Genomic DNA, 17,568 nt, shown 5'->3' with positions numbered 1-17,568 from the left:
CATCTATCTACTAAATCATCCTCATCTTCTAATGCTGCTGTATTGCCAGTTCTTTGGCAGTGGAGAGTTCCTTGACTTCTTAAATATGACCCAAGATCTACATGGTAAGATCTAACCCTACTTCTTCCCATGGAATCCAGAAATAATGGTGTTCCTTATCACCTACCCTTCACATTAATCAAGGTAATGTAGAAATTCAACTGGTCTTGTCCCATTCTATGCCCTGATCCTTTAGAAGTGGTTGTATACTACAGATTTTCAATACACCTTCCTAAGACCCTTTCCATCTACAGAGATGGGAAGCTTGGCATAGCATTGGAATCATGAGGGGGTAGTCCCTCCTTGCTGCAGTATCTAGCATGCACAAGGCTGTGTTCACGACAAAAATACTGGTGGTAGTTTTGCTGGGCAGATATCTAGGAATCTGTCCCCATGAACCCTCCTATATGGCTGGGCCACACATCCACAACTTAGCACTCAGTACCCCAAGGCCAAGACTAAGAGTTTTCTTCTGAGCCTGGTCCACATCTACAGGTCCGCCAAGGCCTGGCCAATAATCTCAGTAGCAAGATCAGATGCTTTGGGCTCCCCCTATTCCCTAATCCAGGGAGCCTCATGCTCTTCTCTCCATTTATGTGTTATTAGCTACAGGGAGTTGAGAGCCTACCCTTGTCTTTCAGACAGTCTAAACTTCCACTGAAGCATTTCAGTTAGGACAGCTCCAGCTATGTCTTCTTTGAAGGTCCTATGATGTACAACTCCTTCTATCACTGACTTCTATTCTGTCTTCTGAAATAACATCTCTAGCATCAACACAGGGCAAATGTTTTTCTCTTGCCTCATGGGGAATTTTTAGAAATTTGACCTTCGTGGTCTTTTGTCCTTTACATACTATTGAACACCTGTTTGAGTGTCCTCAAGAAATGTAGCCAAGCTAATGGAGGCATTGTTAGCTGGGGACACGGATGACTTCATATTCAGGTCCCCTAATGCTTTCAATCCAACTCTTTTTTATCCCACCTCAGATATCTGCTACTCACAAAGTATCTCAGTACTGAACTCCAGTCAAGCTCAAAAGCCTCTTCACCAAAGCTAACACAGCACTCACAGAGAGTACCCCGAGTTTCAGTATCCTATAGTTTCAACAAAGCCCTAAACTGCCTGCTCCAACATAGAAACCATATCCTAGATCTCTTAGTAGGACTCTGTCTTTTTCTCATTTCTCTCTTTTAGTTTCCCACTCTAAAGAAATAATCAGCCTTTTTAAAAATTCTATATTTTAAAGAAAGAGTTTATCACTTTTCAGGTACTCTATTACCTCAAGTCAATCCCTAGGAACATAAGGAATCTCCTGCTTTATTTCCACTTTCTTCCATCTTGAACACCCTTTCTTGACCTCCAAAAACAACCCAGCATTGCTTAAATAGTATACTCATCAGAGTTCTCTGTGATCTTCAAAACAATCATGTCTGTATGAAGATCCCTATCTATTCCATGATAATGAGCTTGTAACAGTCTCAATACTAGTGCTTTGCAAATGCCTCATGGTTCAATTCCAACATTGAAAGGTTGGTTAGGTCAGATTATAGATGGTCTGGCACAGAGGTTCAGATACAGAAGAGCACAAAAAAATAATGCCTGTGCTCTTAGAGGATATGCTGGGATGTTCCAGCATCAAAGGCCTCCAAGTAGTCACCTTCATGCTTCTTCACCCAAAGGAGTGCCTTTTTCTCCTGCTAGAGGTTCCTCCCACACATGACAAGAACCCAAGGAGTTAGTATGGGGTAGGCTGGGTTTAGGATGGCTGCTGGGCAATGCTAAGATTCACATAGTCCTTACCTGGTAAATATTTTATCAAAAGTTGGCTGTTGTTCTGCAGCCTCAGCCCAGCACTTCTTCAGCAGTTGGAGACACTCTGGAGGGGTGTGCTCAGGAGGAACCAATGGTCTGTACACAGGATGAGGCTTCTTAAGTGTGTCTATGATTTCTGTCCAGAAGAAAGAAGAGAAAGGTGTACAAATCATGGGAAAAGCAATGAAGATTTAGCAAAAAAAAAAAAAAGGAAAAAAAGTGAGTTTTAGCTAAGAATGGTGTTGGCCAGGAGAAATCACAGAAAGCCCATCTCCTTGCTTTCTGCTTAAGTGACATGAATATAAATTGTATCTGAGCAAAAATTACATCAGTCAATTGAGGACAGGGTAAAAAATTAATCAATTGAGCTACTGGTATCATTTAGGCGCAGCTTTATTCTGCTTCTGCTTGGTTTTAGATGAGCCCTATCTGATGTCAATTATAAAACTACAACTCCAATGATCTGACTCCTTTCACTCATCCCCAAATCATCTAAGTCTTCCAATCCCCACACTAGACACAATTACCATCCCACCCCCTGAAGGCCCAAGCCCAACTCAGGTCCAAGCTATAGGCCCTGCTTGGCTCCTAGAGAAAGGGAATTAAGAAATCTAGTAGATAGTTCAGGACCTCATTGGTATCTTCCTGGCTGACTGTCCTTGAGGTCCACCTTTGGTGGAACATTTATCAGATTATGGCCTGAATGAGCACTTTGCATGCATTGTTTCACTTGGTTCTCATTACAGACAGATGAGGTAGGAACTCTTTATTTCTCAAAGGGGAAAACTGAGGCACAGAGAGAATAAGTAACTACTCAAAGCCACATGGATTCAAATTTGATCCCAGGTAATCTCAGTCTACCCCATTGTCCTTCTTGCAAATGTCTCAGACCTCAACTGGGGGTTTTAAACTCCCAATTCAGGAACAACAGCCATTAGTGACCAGAGGTCTAGATCAGTCAGAGTGATATTTTTACAAAGGGAGAAAACTCCCTAGAAGTAGGAAAAAATGGTTAGCCTTCAATATTCTCCAGCAACCTGCGTTATTCTCAAATTGGTCTCTGCTTCCAGCCTAATCTTCTCCAAACCATTCCTAAAACATGAATTTAGTCATGTCACTTTCTTGCCTAAAACCCATTCTTGACTTCTTATAACCCACAAGATAAAATCCAAGCCCTATCTCATTTCTCATTTCTTATTCTTATCTCAGCTCATTTCTTATTCTTAGTCCCCTGTCCACAACACCAACCCTAACATCCTCATCATGAACCAAACCTTGCTTGCCCCACCAGTGTGCCCTTCCCATTGGCTATAACAAGACAACAGTGTTGCTTCAGACTGTAATAAATGTCCCTTGCCCCATGAAAGAATTTTAGCTGTTGCTTCTGACTTCTTAGTTCCCTGTGACATCACACCTTCTGCTCTTATAACCCAGGTTTGCTTATACCAGTAATAGTTTTTCCAACACAGCACCCTACTGTCTCAGTGCAATAGAGTTAATGTGAATCAAGCCCTTGGGACACAACTGCCCCATCCACTCTCTAGCACAGGAAGTCCTTGTTCCTTTCCCAGAAGACCATCAAGTTGAATGGGTCACCTCTCTACTTAGGTCAAACATGACTCACACCCTTGAGGAGCTCACAGTCCAATTAAAGAAATAAACAATGACCAACAATATAAGTGCTCTAGCAGACAAACACACAGGTAAACACAGAGGGGGTACTTGACTCACACTGAAGAGGTCAGAGAAGGCTTACAAGAGCGGGTGACACAATTTAGATGAGGCAAGGTGGGGGGAAGGTGAGGTCATTCCAGGTGCTATGAACAGCCTGTGTGAAGACACAGAGATGGGAGAGGCCACAAGGCTTTCAGGGCACTGCCAGTCATGGAGTTTAGGAGGAGTGTGGGGAGTCACAGAAGACAGGCCTAGAGAGGTGGTTAGGAGTCAGATTGTGAAGAACATTGTATGTTATGTGAGAAACATGTGCTTCATTTAACAAATGATGGGGAACAGTTGGGGAGCTTTGAGTAGAGGAATTATATGGGACTCTGAGTGGGGCAAAGAATAGCTAAGTATTTGGGGGGTTTTGTTTTGTTTGTTTGCATTTTTTAAATCCTTTATTTTGAAATAAATTTAGACTTCCAGAAAAGTTGTAAAAATAGTAAAATTGCCTATATACCCTTCACTCAGCTTCCCCTAATGTTAGCAACTTATACACCATAGTACAAAGGAAATGAATATTGGTACAATACTATTACTAATCTAGAGTCTTTTTGTGTTTAGTTTCATCAGTTTCCCCCTAATATTCTTTTTCTGTCAACATTCCAAATCAAGATCCCATATTGGATTTAATTGTTGTTTCTCAGTCTCCTCCAATCTGTGACAGTTCCTCATTCTTTCCCTGTCTTTTATGACTTTGATACTTTTGATAAGTATTGGCCAGTTATCTTGCAGAATGCCTTTCAATTGGAGTAGGTCTGGTATTTTCCTATAGTTATATTGAGGCTATACATTTTTGACAAGAATACCCCAGAGGTGGTGTTTTGCCCTTCTGAATGCAACATGTCAGGGTTACATGATACCGATGTCTAAGCTAAGGTGGCGTCTGCAGGATCTTTCACTACTAAAGTTAATATTTTCCCACTTGTAATTAGTATCTAGTGAGTTGATACTTTTAGAATATGCAAATATCCTCTTCCCCTCAAACTTTTGCCCACTGTTTTTATCATTCATTTGGCTGATGGCCAATGGGAGATGAAGATGAAAGTTTGTGGTATGTCACAGGGAATGCATAGGAGGAACTTGCCATCCAGGAGCATCATGAGAGATACTTAAAAACCTGGCAGGGAGTGTCTCAGAAGAGTATAGGGGGCTTCTAAAATAAAGGACTGATACAGGTCCTGTAGGCCCTTGGCTTATGTCAGTTTGGAAAAGGATCAGCTTCTTGGTTGGAGGAATTTCTACCAAATACCTAAAGCTGCTTGTCCCCAAGTCCTACCTGCACACAACATGGGCTGCTTGCAGACTGGCAGGCAGTTAGCACAAAAGCATAGCTGTGTTCACTCTTCTGGCAAATTACAACAGCCTAGGTTGGCTTGATAATCTGGGTCATGCTGAGCCCCTGGTGCCCTTCTCTCACCTCCAGCAGGCAGATCCATCATGCAGAATAGGGTTCCCCAGACCATCACTTCTTGCATGATGATGGCAAAGCTATAGACATCTCCTGCAAAAGGACCTAACCTGCTGCCCTGGGGGGCTCTCAGCAGTTCAGGGGTCATCCATAGTAACTCTGAAAAGAAAGCATTGTGTAATGAATGCAGGGAAGATTAACTGACAGCTTGTGCAATGCCCTCAAAGCCTCCAAGGGTGCTATTTCATTGACTGCTTTATATTAGTATTAGATAAACCAGCATGCTAGTGCCTTCCTAGGATCTGAATCTATGAACCTAAGGAATTACACACATAAAAAGCATACTCCTTTCCCCACCCCATGATCATGCAGGCCAGACACAACAGATGTGAGGAAGGGCAGAGAAGCTCAAAGTAGAAAAACTATCTAGTACTTGCTTGCTTGCTCTCTTGAGCTGGCCAGTAGCAGTTGGCAGCCTTCCAGGGAAAGGCGAGTTCACTGTCAGACTGGTTGCCATGGATTTGCTGTTTGATAAGATCTATATGTGTCTAGTAATTTGATTGTGCTGGAGCTCAGGGATTCATAGGTTGGTTTCTCCAAGTCTTCACTAAAAAGATTAGAGGGTCCCCAGGACTCCTCTGTTCTTTGAAGAGCAAAAAGGTGCAGCAAATCCTTCAACTCAGTTCTGCAAATATTTATTGAGGCTCTACTATGTATCAGGCAGGGTGCTTGGTATAGGTGATGTACCAGAGATAAATTAGGCCTTGATTTTGCCCTTGCAGAGTTCACAGATCAGTAAGATAGATGTGTGACCCAGCCCGATGTCTCAGCTGTTGAACATCGACCTAGGATCCAGGCTATTGGGGTTCAATTCCCAATCAGGGCACATGCCTGGGTTGCAGGCTCCATTCCCAGCCAGGGGCTGTGCAGGAGGCAGCCAATCAATGACTCTCTCATCATTGATGTTTCTATATCTCTCTCCTTTCCTCTCTCTGAAATCAATAAAGATATATTTTTAAAAATAGACATGTGTACCCCTAACTGCAATACAAGAGAGATAGTGATGAGGCCCACTATATAGTGCAGGAAAATGAATCTATTAAAAGCCAAATTTGACCACCAGTGGTGTGCTCTGCACCATTTCAGGCTCCATCAAGGTAAAAAATATGTTATTTCTGCTTTCAGTGTTACAGCAGTCAGAGACTAGGAAATTTTGGGGGAGGGCAATACATAAATAAATACATATTAATAATATAAATTGAATAGTCAAAAGTTGGAGGGAGTGTTTTACATTGAACCATATGAAATTGCTGTTTGTATGGGTCAAAATGGTTAAATATTGACAATTTCATAAGGTTCAGACAAAAAAAAACTAAGCTGATCAACTTAATCCAGAAAGGCTTCCTGGAAAAGTTAAATCTTAAGGAGCTTGTTAAGAAGGTTGAGGATGCAGTTTCCTAAAGCTGAGAGGGTAAAGGCTTTTCAAGGAGAAAGAACAGTACATACAAAAGAATAAGAGGTAGAAAGGAGCAAATTGCAGATGGGGGTGGTGGTAAGCAGATTAGCTTGGCTGAAGAGAACAGCTCTGTTAAGAAATAATGAGAAATGAGAAATGAGGTTGATGAAGTGGGGGAGAGAGGGTAGCTAGAAAAATGAGGGCAGAAGGTGAGAGTCCCTAAGAGCCAAATGAAGGCATTTGGAGAAAATACAAAAGGCAGTATGGGTGCAGGAGTTGGAGAGGGATTTGATGAAAACCTTGTTCAGGAAGATGAATATGGCAAACTTCACAAGCTGGATTGAAGAACAAGAGAGACTAAAGTCAGGGAGACCAGCTAGGAAGCTATTACAGGAAGAGCCAGAGGCATGGTAAAAGGGGCCTTAATGTGGGTGAGGGTGGCAGCAGCAGGACGGAAACCAGATACATGGGGAAGGCTACAATGGAGAAGGAAGTGATAGGGCTGGGGATAGGCTCAATGTGCTCTGAGAAGGGGAGAAAGTTGTAGTAAATAACGGGTTGATGGCCAGACAGAGAGGCTGAAAGAATGTCTGCTGAGGGTGGGGTGGGGAGGAAGTAATGGCTTACTTTTCATCTTGTTAAATTTGGAGTATTGAGAAGGGAGTCCAAGGGACAAGCTTCTATGAAGCAGGAAGGAGGGTGAAAGGTCTGAGATTATTTTGGTTTGTTAGTGAAACCCAGAAAAGAGAAAGTCGCCCTGGAAATTCTGATTTTAAACCAATCCTGATCAAAATGGTGGAATAAAGAATTCTAGCTTACCCTCAATCTTATACTCATCTTTTCTTTTTGTCTTTTAGGTGTCCCCAACCTTTGTTCCCCCCTACCCACCCCCATGAAAGTCCCTGATACACTCTCTATAGTGATTTTACCCTTACGTCTCCTTGTCTAAGTGGACTGATATTTACAAATAAAACTGAAAAGATTAAATGATATTTTGTCAAAGAGTACATTTCTGACTGTGAAATTTCAGGCATATGGTTTTGGGGGGAGGGCAGGAGGAATATTTGGGGCAGGGAAAATGGTATGTGACTGCTTCTTCCTGGCATCCTCTCTCTGTGCAAATTTAAAAGCACAAGAAGGGAAAAGGGGACAAAACTCTCTGGTAAAAGCTGGGTTATTAAATACAATCATTACCAAATAGTATTTTCAGAGAGCACTTACGTGTATGTTGTTAATGGCTAAAATGAGGCTATATCTGTATTATACTTATATAATTGAGAATAGACAGTAATGAATACACTTACAACCCACTCTCATTTCCCCATCCCTACTCCAGAGCCAAGTAAGAGCCACTACATACCATACTGAAACTCTCAGGAAAACTAGAAAAATTACCTTAGCTTATTTTTTGTTGTTGTTGTTTTTAATCTGCTGGAGGCAGTACTAACTCTGAGCCTTGCTATGGTGATAAAATCACCTTTCAATACTCAGTGTGGTACAGTACAAGAGAAAAAAGAGCTGGAAATAAAGACACCTAGGTTTAAAATCTCAGCTTGGTCACTAATTAGCTCATCTTTCTGAACCTTAGTTTCCCCAACTATAAAATAGAAGGTGAGCCAGATGATTTCCAAGAGCTTTTCTGTTTTAATTTATCTTTATTGTTGAAAGTATTTCAATTATACGATTGTATTAGCCCTGTCATCTAAGGCAGGGAACAGCAAGTTATTTTATTTTATTTCATCCATTCGTTGATGCTGCAAACATTTTTTCTGTCATGTCAAGAAAGGTGCTGAGGGAAGCAAACATGTTTCTTGCCTTCACAGAGCTTATAGTTTGAATAGAGAAAGAGGACAGCTAATTAAACACATAATGCCAAAAAAACGTGGTATTACAACAAAGTTCAAAGCCTTAACCGATCATTAAGGGAACTTAGCCCAGCATAAGGGATCATGGAGAGCCTCTTGAATAAGTGGTATTTATGTTGAGCCCTAAAGAAAGAGTAGAATTTAGCCAGGATCAAATAAGCCTATAAAAGAGTGGGAAGGGAAGACTGTCCCAAGCAATGGGCACAGGATGTGTGAAGGTCTGGAAGTAAGAGAGTACTTGGTGTAAATAAACAACTGGAAGGAGTTCAGCACTGCTGGAGCACAGAGATGGAGGGAGGTTTGCAAGGCCCAGACCATGCAGGGCTTGTAGGCCATGCAAAAGAATTTGAATTTTATCCTAAGAGCCACGGGAAGCCATTCATTGAATTTTGGCACAACAGTAACATGATCAGATTTGCAGTTTAGAAAACTCCTGGCTGCAGTGGATGAAGAATGGACTGAGCATCCACACTGCCATTGCAATTTGGAGAGTGAAATGAAGCAGTAAGACAGAGAGGCAGAGAAAAAGACAGACACAATACACACACACACACACACACACACACACATGTCTGCAGCTATCCTTTCCTCACTCTGAGATCAGAGTTTCTTAAGTTTGAAAGTTGCCAACCTACGAATTAAATTGCACTCTGGGAAGCTGGGTATTGTGTTTTATCTTTTGTGGATAACTAATTTTGACAGGAAGCTAAGCACTTGCCACTCTGCAGCTACTGTCCCAACATGCTAGTGCTAGGACCAGGAAACTACTCCAATCTTTCAAATTGGAATCAGCCAAATAATAACCACTGGACTAAGTCTGCAATAAGAACAGGTCAAGGGGGGGGGGGGGAATGAATCACAAAATTTTTATTGTGATTACCAGGAGCTTCATCCTCCAAAGCATGGACAGGTAGAGAAAGAGGAAATAGGTATATGTTTAAATTTAGCTGGATGAAAGGGCTAGTCTGCAGAAGACCAGAACTGAATTCCTGGAAATGTTGCTAAGTAGCTGCATGATTTCAGAAAATATTAAGCCTCAGTTATCTTATCTGTTAAATGGGAGAGTTGGACTAGATGACTCCCTAAAGTTTAATATCTCACAAGTTTTGTAAAGCACGAAGATAATACCACTGATGACCACCAGGCTGTCTGTCTCTATCTGTGCATGTGTCCCTCTGTCTTTAATTCTTCATTTTTTTCTATGTAGTAAAGTCATCAGTTTTACCATTTATAATGCCAAAGATCCTTTTAATAATATGAGTATATGTTGTAATTTTGCACCTCTCTTGTCTTTTTGGTTTGTGTTTTTCTGTTTTCTGTGTCACTCTCTTCTTTGTCCTTGCAATACTGGTTAAAACTTGTAATGCCTGTTTCCTATATGTATTTTACCTTATTCATTGTTTCTCCTTCTTACTCTTCCTCTTTCTTGTTCTTTCTTCCTCCCTCTCTTCCATCAGTTCATTTCCTCCTAATTCTCACTCACCGATTCCCATTCCCCATCAGACTTCTCTTATTTAATCTGTGATGATACCTATAGACATTGTTTGGTGCTGCCACTAGTGCACTAAACAGAAAACAAAAACACAAAATCGATCTTAATGGCATGCTTACTTATTTACTAGAATGCTATAGTTCTGTCTGAAGTCATCCCACACAACCCATAGAGCATTAACTTGCTGGGGCCCCCTACTTGTTTCTATCTCTCTAACAAAGACAGTGAGGGTAGGCTTTAGTGACATCCCATTTCAGAATGTGCTTTGTGGGAGTCTAGCTACCAAATTACCTCCCATTCAATCTGACAAGTATTTATTGAGCACCTACGGTGTGCCCAGTGCTCAGTAAGTTCCTCCAGGGATTCCTGGGGTCTCCAAACAATACAGCCTAATCCTGCCACAGCAGGAACTCAACATTATTGCACAGGCTTTGTCCTGAAGGTTAGTCTGTGCTGAGATTACAGCCTGAAGAATTCATTCAACTCCTTTGGCTTGGAAATGAGGCTGAATTTTCAACAAAAGTGGGAAGTTGAATCAGTCTGGGGCTTTAATTCAGTACATATTCTCATGTGAACTTTTGAGTTACCTTGTGTGCATCAGAAAGGTGAAATACATTGCTTACCTTCAGCAAAAGGTTTCTCTTGGGAGAGTCTTAGCATTTCCAAGATGTCATTAAAGCCATAATCTGTCACTTTTAGTACAAAATGTCCATCTACCACAAAGTTCAGAGATTTCAGGCTCCCATGAGTAAACTCTCTGTGGTGTAAGTACTTCATGCCCTGAAGATGATACAAACAGGATTTATCTAGCAATTTATTTAAATATTTTCTGCTTTTAGAGCCACTTTCTGAGATTGTTATGGCATGATTTATTATGATCCAGAATTCAGCCTTTGTTTTTTTCTTATACCTAGGCAAAGCAAACTTTGACAATGAGAATTGTTTCCAGGCCCCTTTTAACTCTAAAATTGTATGCTTTGATAAAGAATCATATCTTGAGTGTACAAAGAATTGTGTGTTATTGGAAGATTTACTACCATTTCAAACACAGGATGGATTCATACATATATAATTGCCAAGAATTTGAAGATTCTGATCCCCCCAAAGGTCTAGTCCAACTCGCATCCACTATTGGAAGGAATGGAAATTGGTACAGCCTTTTGGGTGGGCAAATTGGCAATAGCTATGAAGACTGAAAGTATGCATGCCCTGTGACCTACAGATTCTACTTCTCCTCCAAAGAAATGCTTACTCATTTGTACGAGAAGACATATACAAGAATTTTCATTGCAGCTCTGTTTTATAATATCACATAATTGGAAATACAATAAATACCTATCAAGAAGGGACTGTTCAAATTGTGGTATATCCAAACTACAAAATGTAAAAATTAAAAATAATCAGTTAGATGTATATGTATCAACAAAGAAACATCTGTAAGTCATAGAGTAAGTAAAAAAATAGTAAGTTGCAGAACTATATGACAGTATATAGTTTTAAAAAACAAACAAAATCTATAATGTATGCCAATACACATGAAATTAATTACAAGGCTAATCACCAAATTGTTAGCAATGGCTAACTGTGGAGGAGAATATGAAAAAGAATGAGTAAATGTCAGCATTTTTATATCATTTGATTTTTAAATTTAATCTAATACATTATTTTTGTAATTTAAAATAGGCAATAAAAAAGAAGAAAGCTGAATACTCCTGATCTCTGCAGCTTGCTTGGCAGCTTTATATGACACTCAAATGTGATCTACCAGAACTCTTTCAGATATATTTAATCTTTCACATATAAATGTATCCATAATCTAGTGTAATCATTTCAGAACTGTTTATACCTAGCCTTTTTAAGTATCTGGCTCTATTTTGTAGCCTGACACCCTGTTTGTATTTGTATGATTTATATCTTATGTCCTCAAAAAAGTCTGCAGTCCCCAGTATCTCCTAGCAGAGTCTGTAGTGGGTAAGATTTTCTCCAGGTTGTCTAGTGCTTGTGTTTCACTCATCATGGGCCTGACAGTACTGTAATTTATAGGTTTCTCCCTTAAATCACAGGACCTTGCTTACAAGGTAAGTGGGAAAAGTACTAAAATAGGAATTAGGAAATTTGGATTCTGTTATCAACCCTGCCACTTAATAGTTGGCTGATAAATACAGGTGTGGGCAAAAATAAGTCTACAGTTGTTCATATAAAAAAATCACATGCAGTTTATGATTATTACAATAGCTTTATTAACTCAAAAGAATGTCACAATGGCACAGTGCACTTAGGTACAATCTCATAAGTGTTCCAATTGCCGGCTTTCATTTTTTACACAGTCTTGTAGTCTACTAGCTATACTCTGTGTTTCAGTACACACAAATGTAAACCTACTTTTGCCCACCCCTGTATTTATTGAGCACCTACTATATGTGGCAGATACTACATAACAAAGTATACCTCATTTAGCTTCTGTGAGCCTCTGTAAAAGAAGGTTAATCACACTTATTTTATGGAGAATTGGAATTAGATAATGTCTATAAAGCTAGCTTGAAAAAGGTTAGGTCATAATACAAAGGTCAAAACTATGATGGATATGCAAGAAGCTCAACAAGTTATTGATTATCCAGACCAGCCTCATAAAAATGCACATAGAATTTGCATATTATTCCAGAAAGTTCATGGACTACTGTGAAGAAGCCCATCCATATGCCTAACCATGAACCCTCTTGGCTGTCAATGATCCTTGCCTCAGAGAATGAGTGTGCTGCCTGATAGACCCAATGGTCTTTTGGTTTTCTGGTCATGCTGAGTTCCATATCTATACCTATGATATGCAAAAACCCATCACTTAGTTCTAGGCTGAACCACCTGTTAGAAGGTGAAAGCCAGGAGATGGAACTAAGCACCACTAAAGAATCTGGAAATGAGTACTTTCCCACATCCAGAAAGCAGAGAAGTGGGATGGAAGAAAGGACTGCTGAAGGTGAAGAGTGCTCAATGCGAACAGGAAGTAAAAACAAATCTGGCCCTCAAATTTGGGTGAGGGGCAAGGCAAGTAAAATATTTTTATATTAATACCTTATAACAGATATGGACAAAGAGACTATGAGATCGGGTGGGGGGAAGGCCCTACAAAGGAAGGTAGAGAAGTGAGATCATCACAAGGATCCAAGGAAAACAAAACATCTGAAAATATTTAAGCTCTAATCTACAGGGAAAATTCAAGATTTCCTCAGTCTTTCCATTAAGCTTAATGAGATCCAGCAGGAGTGATGATTTAAACATCTAGTCTAGTTTCACATCTTCATTCATCAGTATGTCTTCTAGACTTCTTCAGGAACAGAATTCTGTCACAATGGAAACATCTCCAAATCATAGAAGCCCAACAAAGGGTTAATATTCTCATGACTCAGGTCCTTTATCTGGAAATAGAGGGACAGAAGAGAGTCAAAGCTGTCCTGTCTCAACTGGGGACCAGGATTAAGGGCACATACCCTTCTTCACCCTTCTTATGATTGCTGGTTGTTGTAAGCAGAATTTTGGCCTGATGATCTCCAAACCCTAGTGTTACTACTGTAATTGTGTTATGTGTCACAAGGGAGAGTATAGGGGTGGATCTAATCTAACCACATGAGCTCTTTAAATCAGAAGAGAAGGGATGAGAGGAATTTAGAGACTCAAAGAGACTCAGTGCTCTCTATTCTTGGCTTGAAGAGTGAGGAATGAGACTACAAACCCCGGAATGTGGTTAGCCTTTAGAAGCTGGAAATGGCTCTCAGCTGACAGCCATCAAGGAAGTGGAGATCTCAGTCCAACAACGGCATGGAACTAAATTCTGCTAACAACCTGAATGAGTCTAGAAGTGGTTTTCCCCCAGAAACTCCAGATAAGGGCCCAGCATGACTGACACCTTGACTTCAGCCTTGTGTGATGCTTAAGTGGAAGACTCAGCTGAGCCCACTTAGACTTCTGATATACTGAACTTTAAGATAATAAATGGCTGTTGTTTTAAGCTACTACATTTGTGCTATTTTGTTATGGCAATAAGGATTCTAGCCACCAATTCCACTTTGTATATGAGGCGGGGAGAGGAGCGGTTTGCCATACAACCTAGCAGCTGGGTGTCTAATAATTCAAGTTGATTCTGGCACTATTTACCTGGAGATAGAGTCAGATCCCACAGGTAAAGGGTTCAATCCTACAAGATTACTCCAACCCACTTGAGACACGAATTATAAGTCCAAGTTACGTGGGTTTCCAACCAACCAGTTATAGATTAGAGGTTTAATGAACCCCTCTTTGGGTTTGATTAATTTGCTAGAGCAGCTCACAGAACTCATAGAAACATTTTACTTACCAGAGTATCAGTTTATTATAACATGATATGACTCAGGAATAGCCATATAAAAGAGATGCATAGTGTAAGATAGGTGGAAAGGGCACAGAGCTGCCATGCCCTTTCCAAGCCAGTCTCTCCAAATCTCCATGTGTTCACCAACCTGGAAGTTCTCCAAACTTTGTGTTTTTGGGTTTTTATGGAGGTTTCATTACATAGGGTTGATTGATTAAATCATTGGCAATAGGTGACTGATTCAACCTCCAGGCTTACTCCCCTCCCCCATGGTCAGGGTGGTGGGACTGAAATTTCCAACCCTCTAATCACATGGTTGGTTCTCCGGGCAACCAGCTCTCATCCTCTGGTGCTTTCCTATAGTCATCTCATTAACATAACAAAAAGTGCCTTTATCATTCCCATCCCTTAGGAAATTTCAAGGGTTTTAGGAGTTCTGTGCCAGAAATGGGGACAAAGACCAAATATATATTTCTTATTATAAATCACAATATCACAGGCAGTGATTGAAAAAGGGTGCAATGGTCAAAGAGAAAAATTTCAGAGCGGGATATCTCTTAGCAATATATATAAGTGAATGCTGGAGCTGGAGCTTTCTTACTGATTCTTTGGGGACTCTGTGGAGTGAAGCTCAGTGACCCAGGAGGACTAAAGAAGGTTAATACAGTAAAACGTAGAATAGATTGTCTATAAAATTTGTTTCTCAAGAAACATTTAGAATTTTAATTACATTTTCCCTTCACAACTATTAATTTTTTCACTAATGTGAGAAGCATTTAGTATGTGCCCCCAATGTCCAAGACACTGGACTTCATGCTAGAGATGCAGAGATAAGCAAAATAAAATCACAGTCCAGCCTAAACCAGCTAAGGCGGACATGGGAAATCAGGTTACACATAGTAAAGTGGGCAGTTTTTTCTAAGGTTTCATTGTAGCAGCTCTTATGGACCAAGCAGTCAAAACTACAGAGCTCTGAACCTCTGTTAGAAGACAGAGTACAGCTTGGCCGGTGTGGCTCAGCAGTTGAGCATCAACCTATGATCCAGGAGATTGGGATTCAATTCCAGGTCAGGGCACACCCCCTGGTTGTGGGCTTGATCCCCAGAGGGGGGTGTACAGGAGGCAGCTGATCAATGACTCATCATTGATGTTTTTATCTCTCTCCCTCTCTCTTCTTCTTTCTGAAATCAATAAAGATATCTTTTTTAAAAAAGAAGACAGAGTACAGTGGTTATGTCAGAGCCTGCTAGTAATTCAACACAAATCCACTTATTTTTCTTATTGAGAAAACAACTAGTCCACATTTTCCAACCTCCCTTGGAGCTAAGTGTAGCCATATAACTGAATTCTTAGCAATAGACTATAAGAGGAAGTGATAAGTGATATTTCTAGTCTAAGATTTTTAAGAAGTGAATATACAACTTTTATGTTATTTTCCCGCTTCTATAGATGAATGCAGGTGATGACAAGGCCCTAGGAGATAGCATTGTCATAAGGTGGTCATATCCTGGGCCCCTGAATCACCATATTAGAAGAGTCACCAGCCAACTAGTAAAACCTAACTTACACTGTTCTTCAGATGAAAATTAAACTTCTGCTGTGTTTGAGACATTAAATATTTTGAGGTGTTTGTTACAGCATCTAGCTTTACATTAATACCCTTAGCATGGAAAATTTTTAGGCCTAAATTTTCCCTAGATCTTTATAGTCATATGTCCTTAGCTACAACCAATAAAGAAGATTCTATGTGTGCAGTTATATCCTATTCATATTCTGGACAACCTCAGGAAGCAGAGAATATTTGGAGCACCTGTATTAGCTAGATGGTCATCTGAACATTTGCTGGGTACACATGTCCTTCACCTCTGCCATAATATCTCCCTAGCTGGTTACCATCAAAAGTTCAAGAGTTGAATGTGTCCTGTCTCCCAATAATTTAAGTTTCACGAATCTTTTATGTTCAAAGAGGAGTTAAGATTCTAAATGATTTGGGAAGAATCATTACCACCCCTGCCTTATCTTCAGGCTGCTTCCTTAAATAAACCATCCAAGGATTCTTTGAACATAATTGGCAGGATTGGGGAAATCTTTTTTCTTATGTAAATAGAAAATGGTAGTTATTTTAGAGAAAGGATTGGTTTTAGTGTGAATGTATATAAAAGAGGGTTTCTCATACCATTTCAAACATCACTTGCACTTGATTTGATGGACTTAACATCTCCAAATCTCCAGAGGGTAACTTTCTCATCCACACCCAACCACCCTAAAAAGAAAAGATAGAGAATGGTGATGAGACTTAGTTGCTTTAGAGCTATAGAGCAAATGTCCCTTCCATATGAAAGATTTATAGTTAGACCATCAACCCAAACAGGCTTTGTCCTTCCTCTCTAATCCTCTGTCCCATGAGCATTCTGTATTCTGAGCTAAAAATGAGGTTATACAGAGAAGTTAAAAATTCCAATTAACTAAAAACAGAAGAACAGTTGAAAGTATGCAGAACCCCAGAAAGGAATGATACCACTCTCTATAACAATTCCCTTAACTAGCTGCAGAAAGTGCTAGGTCATTTCACTTATTCATAGCTAAGTGATATAGCACCAGGTTCCCTGTGATTAATGGTGATGGTTGGTGGTTGCAGTTCTCACTGCTATGAGGCATCTGTGGCAGGAGACATAGTACAGCAAATGTTTTCTGCATTTACCTTGATCCATTTTTCTCTTGTGAGACAGGCCATTTTGGCGGCTTCTTATGCTTTAATCATAAACTGATTGGCTTAAATATAGATTAAACATTTTTTATTTGGACGCACAAATGTATTTCCATAGTACTATGAGCAACCTAGACTCTTTCAGAAGTCTATTTTTGAATTTTTAAGTACAAAACAGCAATTTCTAAGGTTGCTGTCAAGTCAAAAACAACAATTATTTTATTGTCTTCACTTTAACACTGGTACCTGATAGATAATTTTCTTCTATATGAATAGCCTGAAGGATTCATCAGTCATTGAATCCTATTTAGTTCCTGTCCAATCCAAAGTTTAAAAAAGCAATACAAGTATAGATTCCTTCTTCTCCATAATAATAATGTCTTACATTTGCACAGTGCTTGCTACTCTTCAAAGTGCTTTCACATCTATTACCTGTAGCCTGGATATTTCATTTCAGGCTACACCAATTTGTCATCAAGTAGAGATAATAAAGCAGATAGTTCTGTGCAGTCAAATTCTGAGAATAAGAGAGTGTAACCATTCTCTTATTAAGAAATATCCAGCTGTGGTACTGCATCTGGAGACTTGCCAGAGGCGAAGGCTAATAATGAGAGCTGCAGGCATCTGAGTTACTTGCCCACACTTTGTGTTAGAGTGCATCTTCTAGCCAAAGAGCTCAAAACTCTTTAAGTAGGAAATGGCTATTAGAGGCCTTTAGCAGCTGG

General features: G+C 40.0%; 1 protein-coding gene across 1 annotated transcript in view; it reads right to left on the bottom strand.

Moving 5' to 3' along the window:
• GUCY2F (guanylate cyclase 2F, retinal) overlaps positions 1 to 17,568 on the bottom strand; it is an 81,132-nt gene that overhangs the window by 24,782 nt on the left and 38,782 nt on the right. The window contains 6 exon segments of the mRNA XM_016198670.2: positions 1,843 to 1,987; positions 4,991 to 5,140; positions 10,418 to 10,576; positions 13,037 to 13,144; positions 13,147 to 13,207; positions 16,313 to 16,399. Coding sequence (XP_016054156.2) covers positions 1,843 to 1,987; positions 4,991 to 5,140; positions 10,418 to 10,576; positions 13,037 to 13,144; positions 13,147 to 13,207; positions 16,313 to 16,399 — 710 coding nt within the window.

This window comes from Miniopterus natalensis, chromosome X, assembly GCF_054644295.1.
Source record: "Miniopterus natalensis isolate mMinNat1 chromosome X, mMinNat1.hap1, whole genome shotgun sequence".
Lineage (NCBI taxonomy): Eukaryota > Metazoa > Chordata > Mammalia > Chiroptera > Miniopteridae > Miniopterus > Miniopterus natalensis.
The sequence above is the reverse complement of the archived record's forward strand: the minus strand, read 5'-3'. Positions and strand labels throughout refer to the sequence as shown.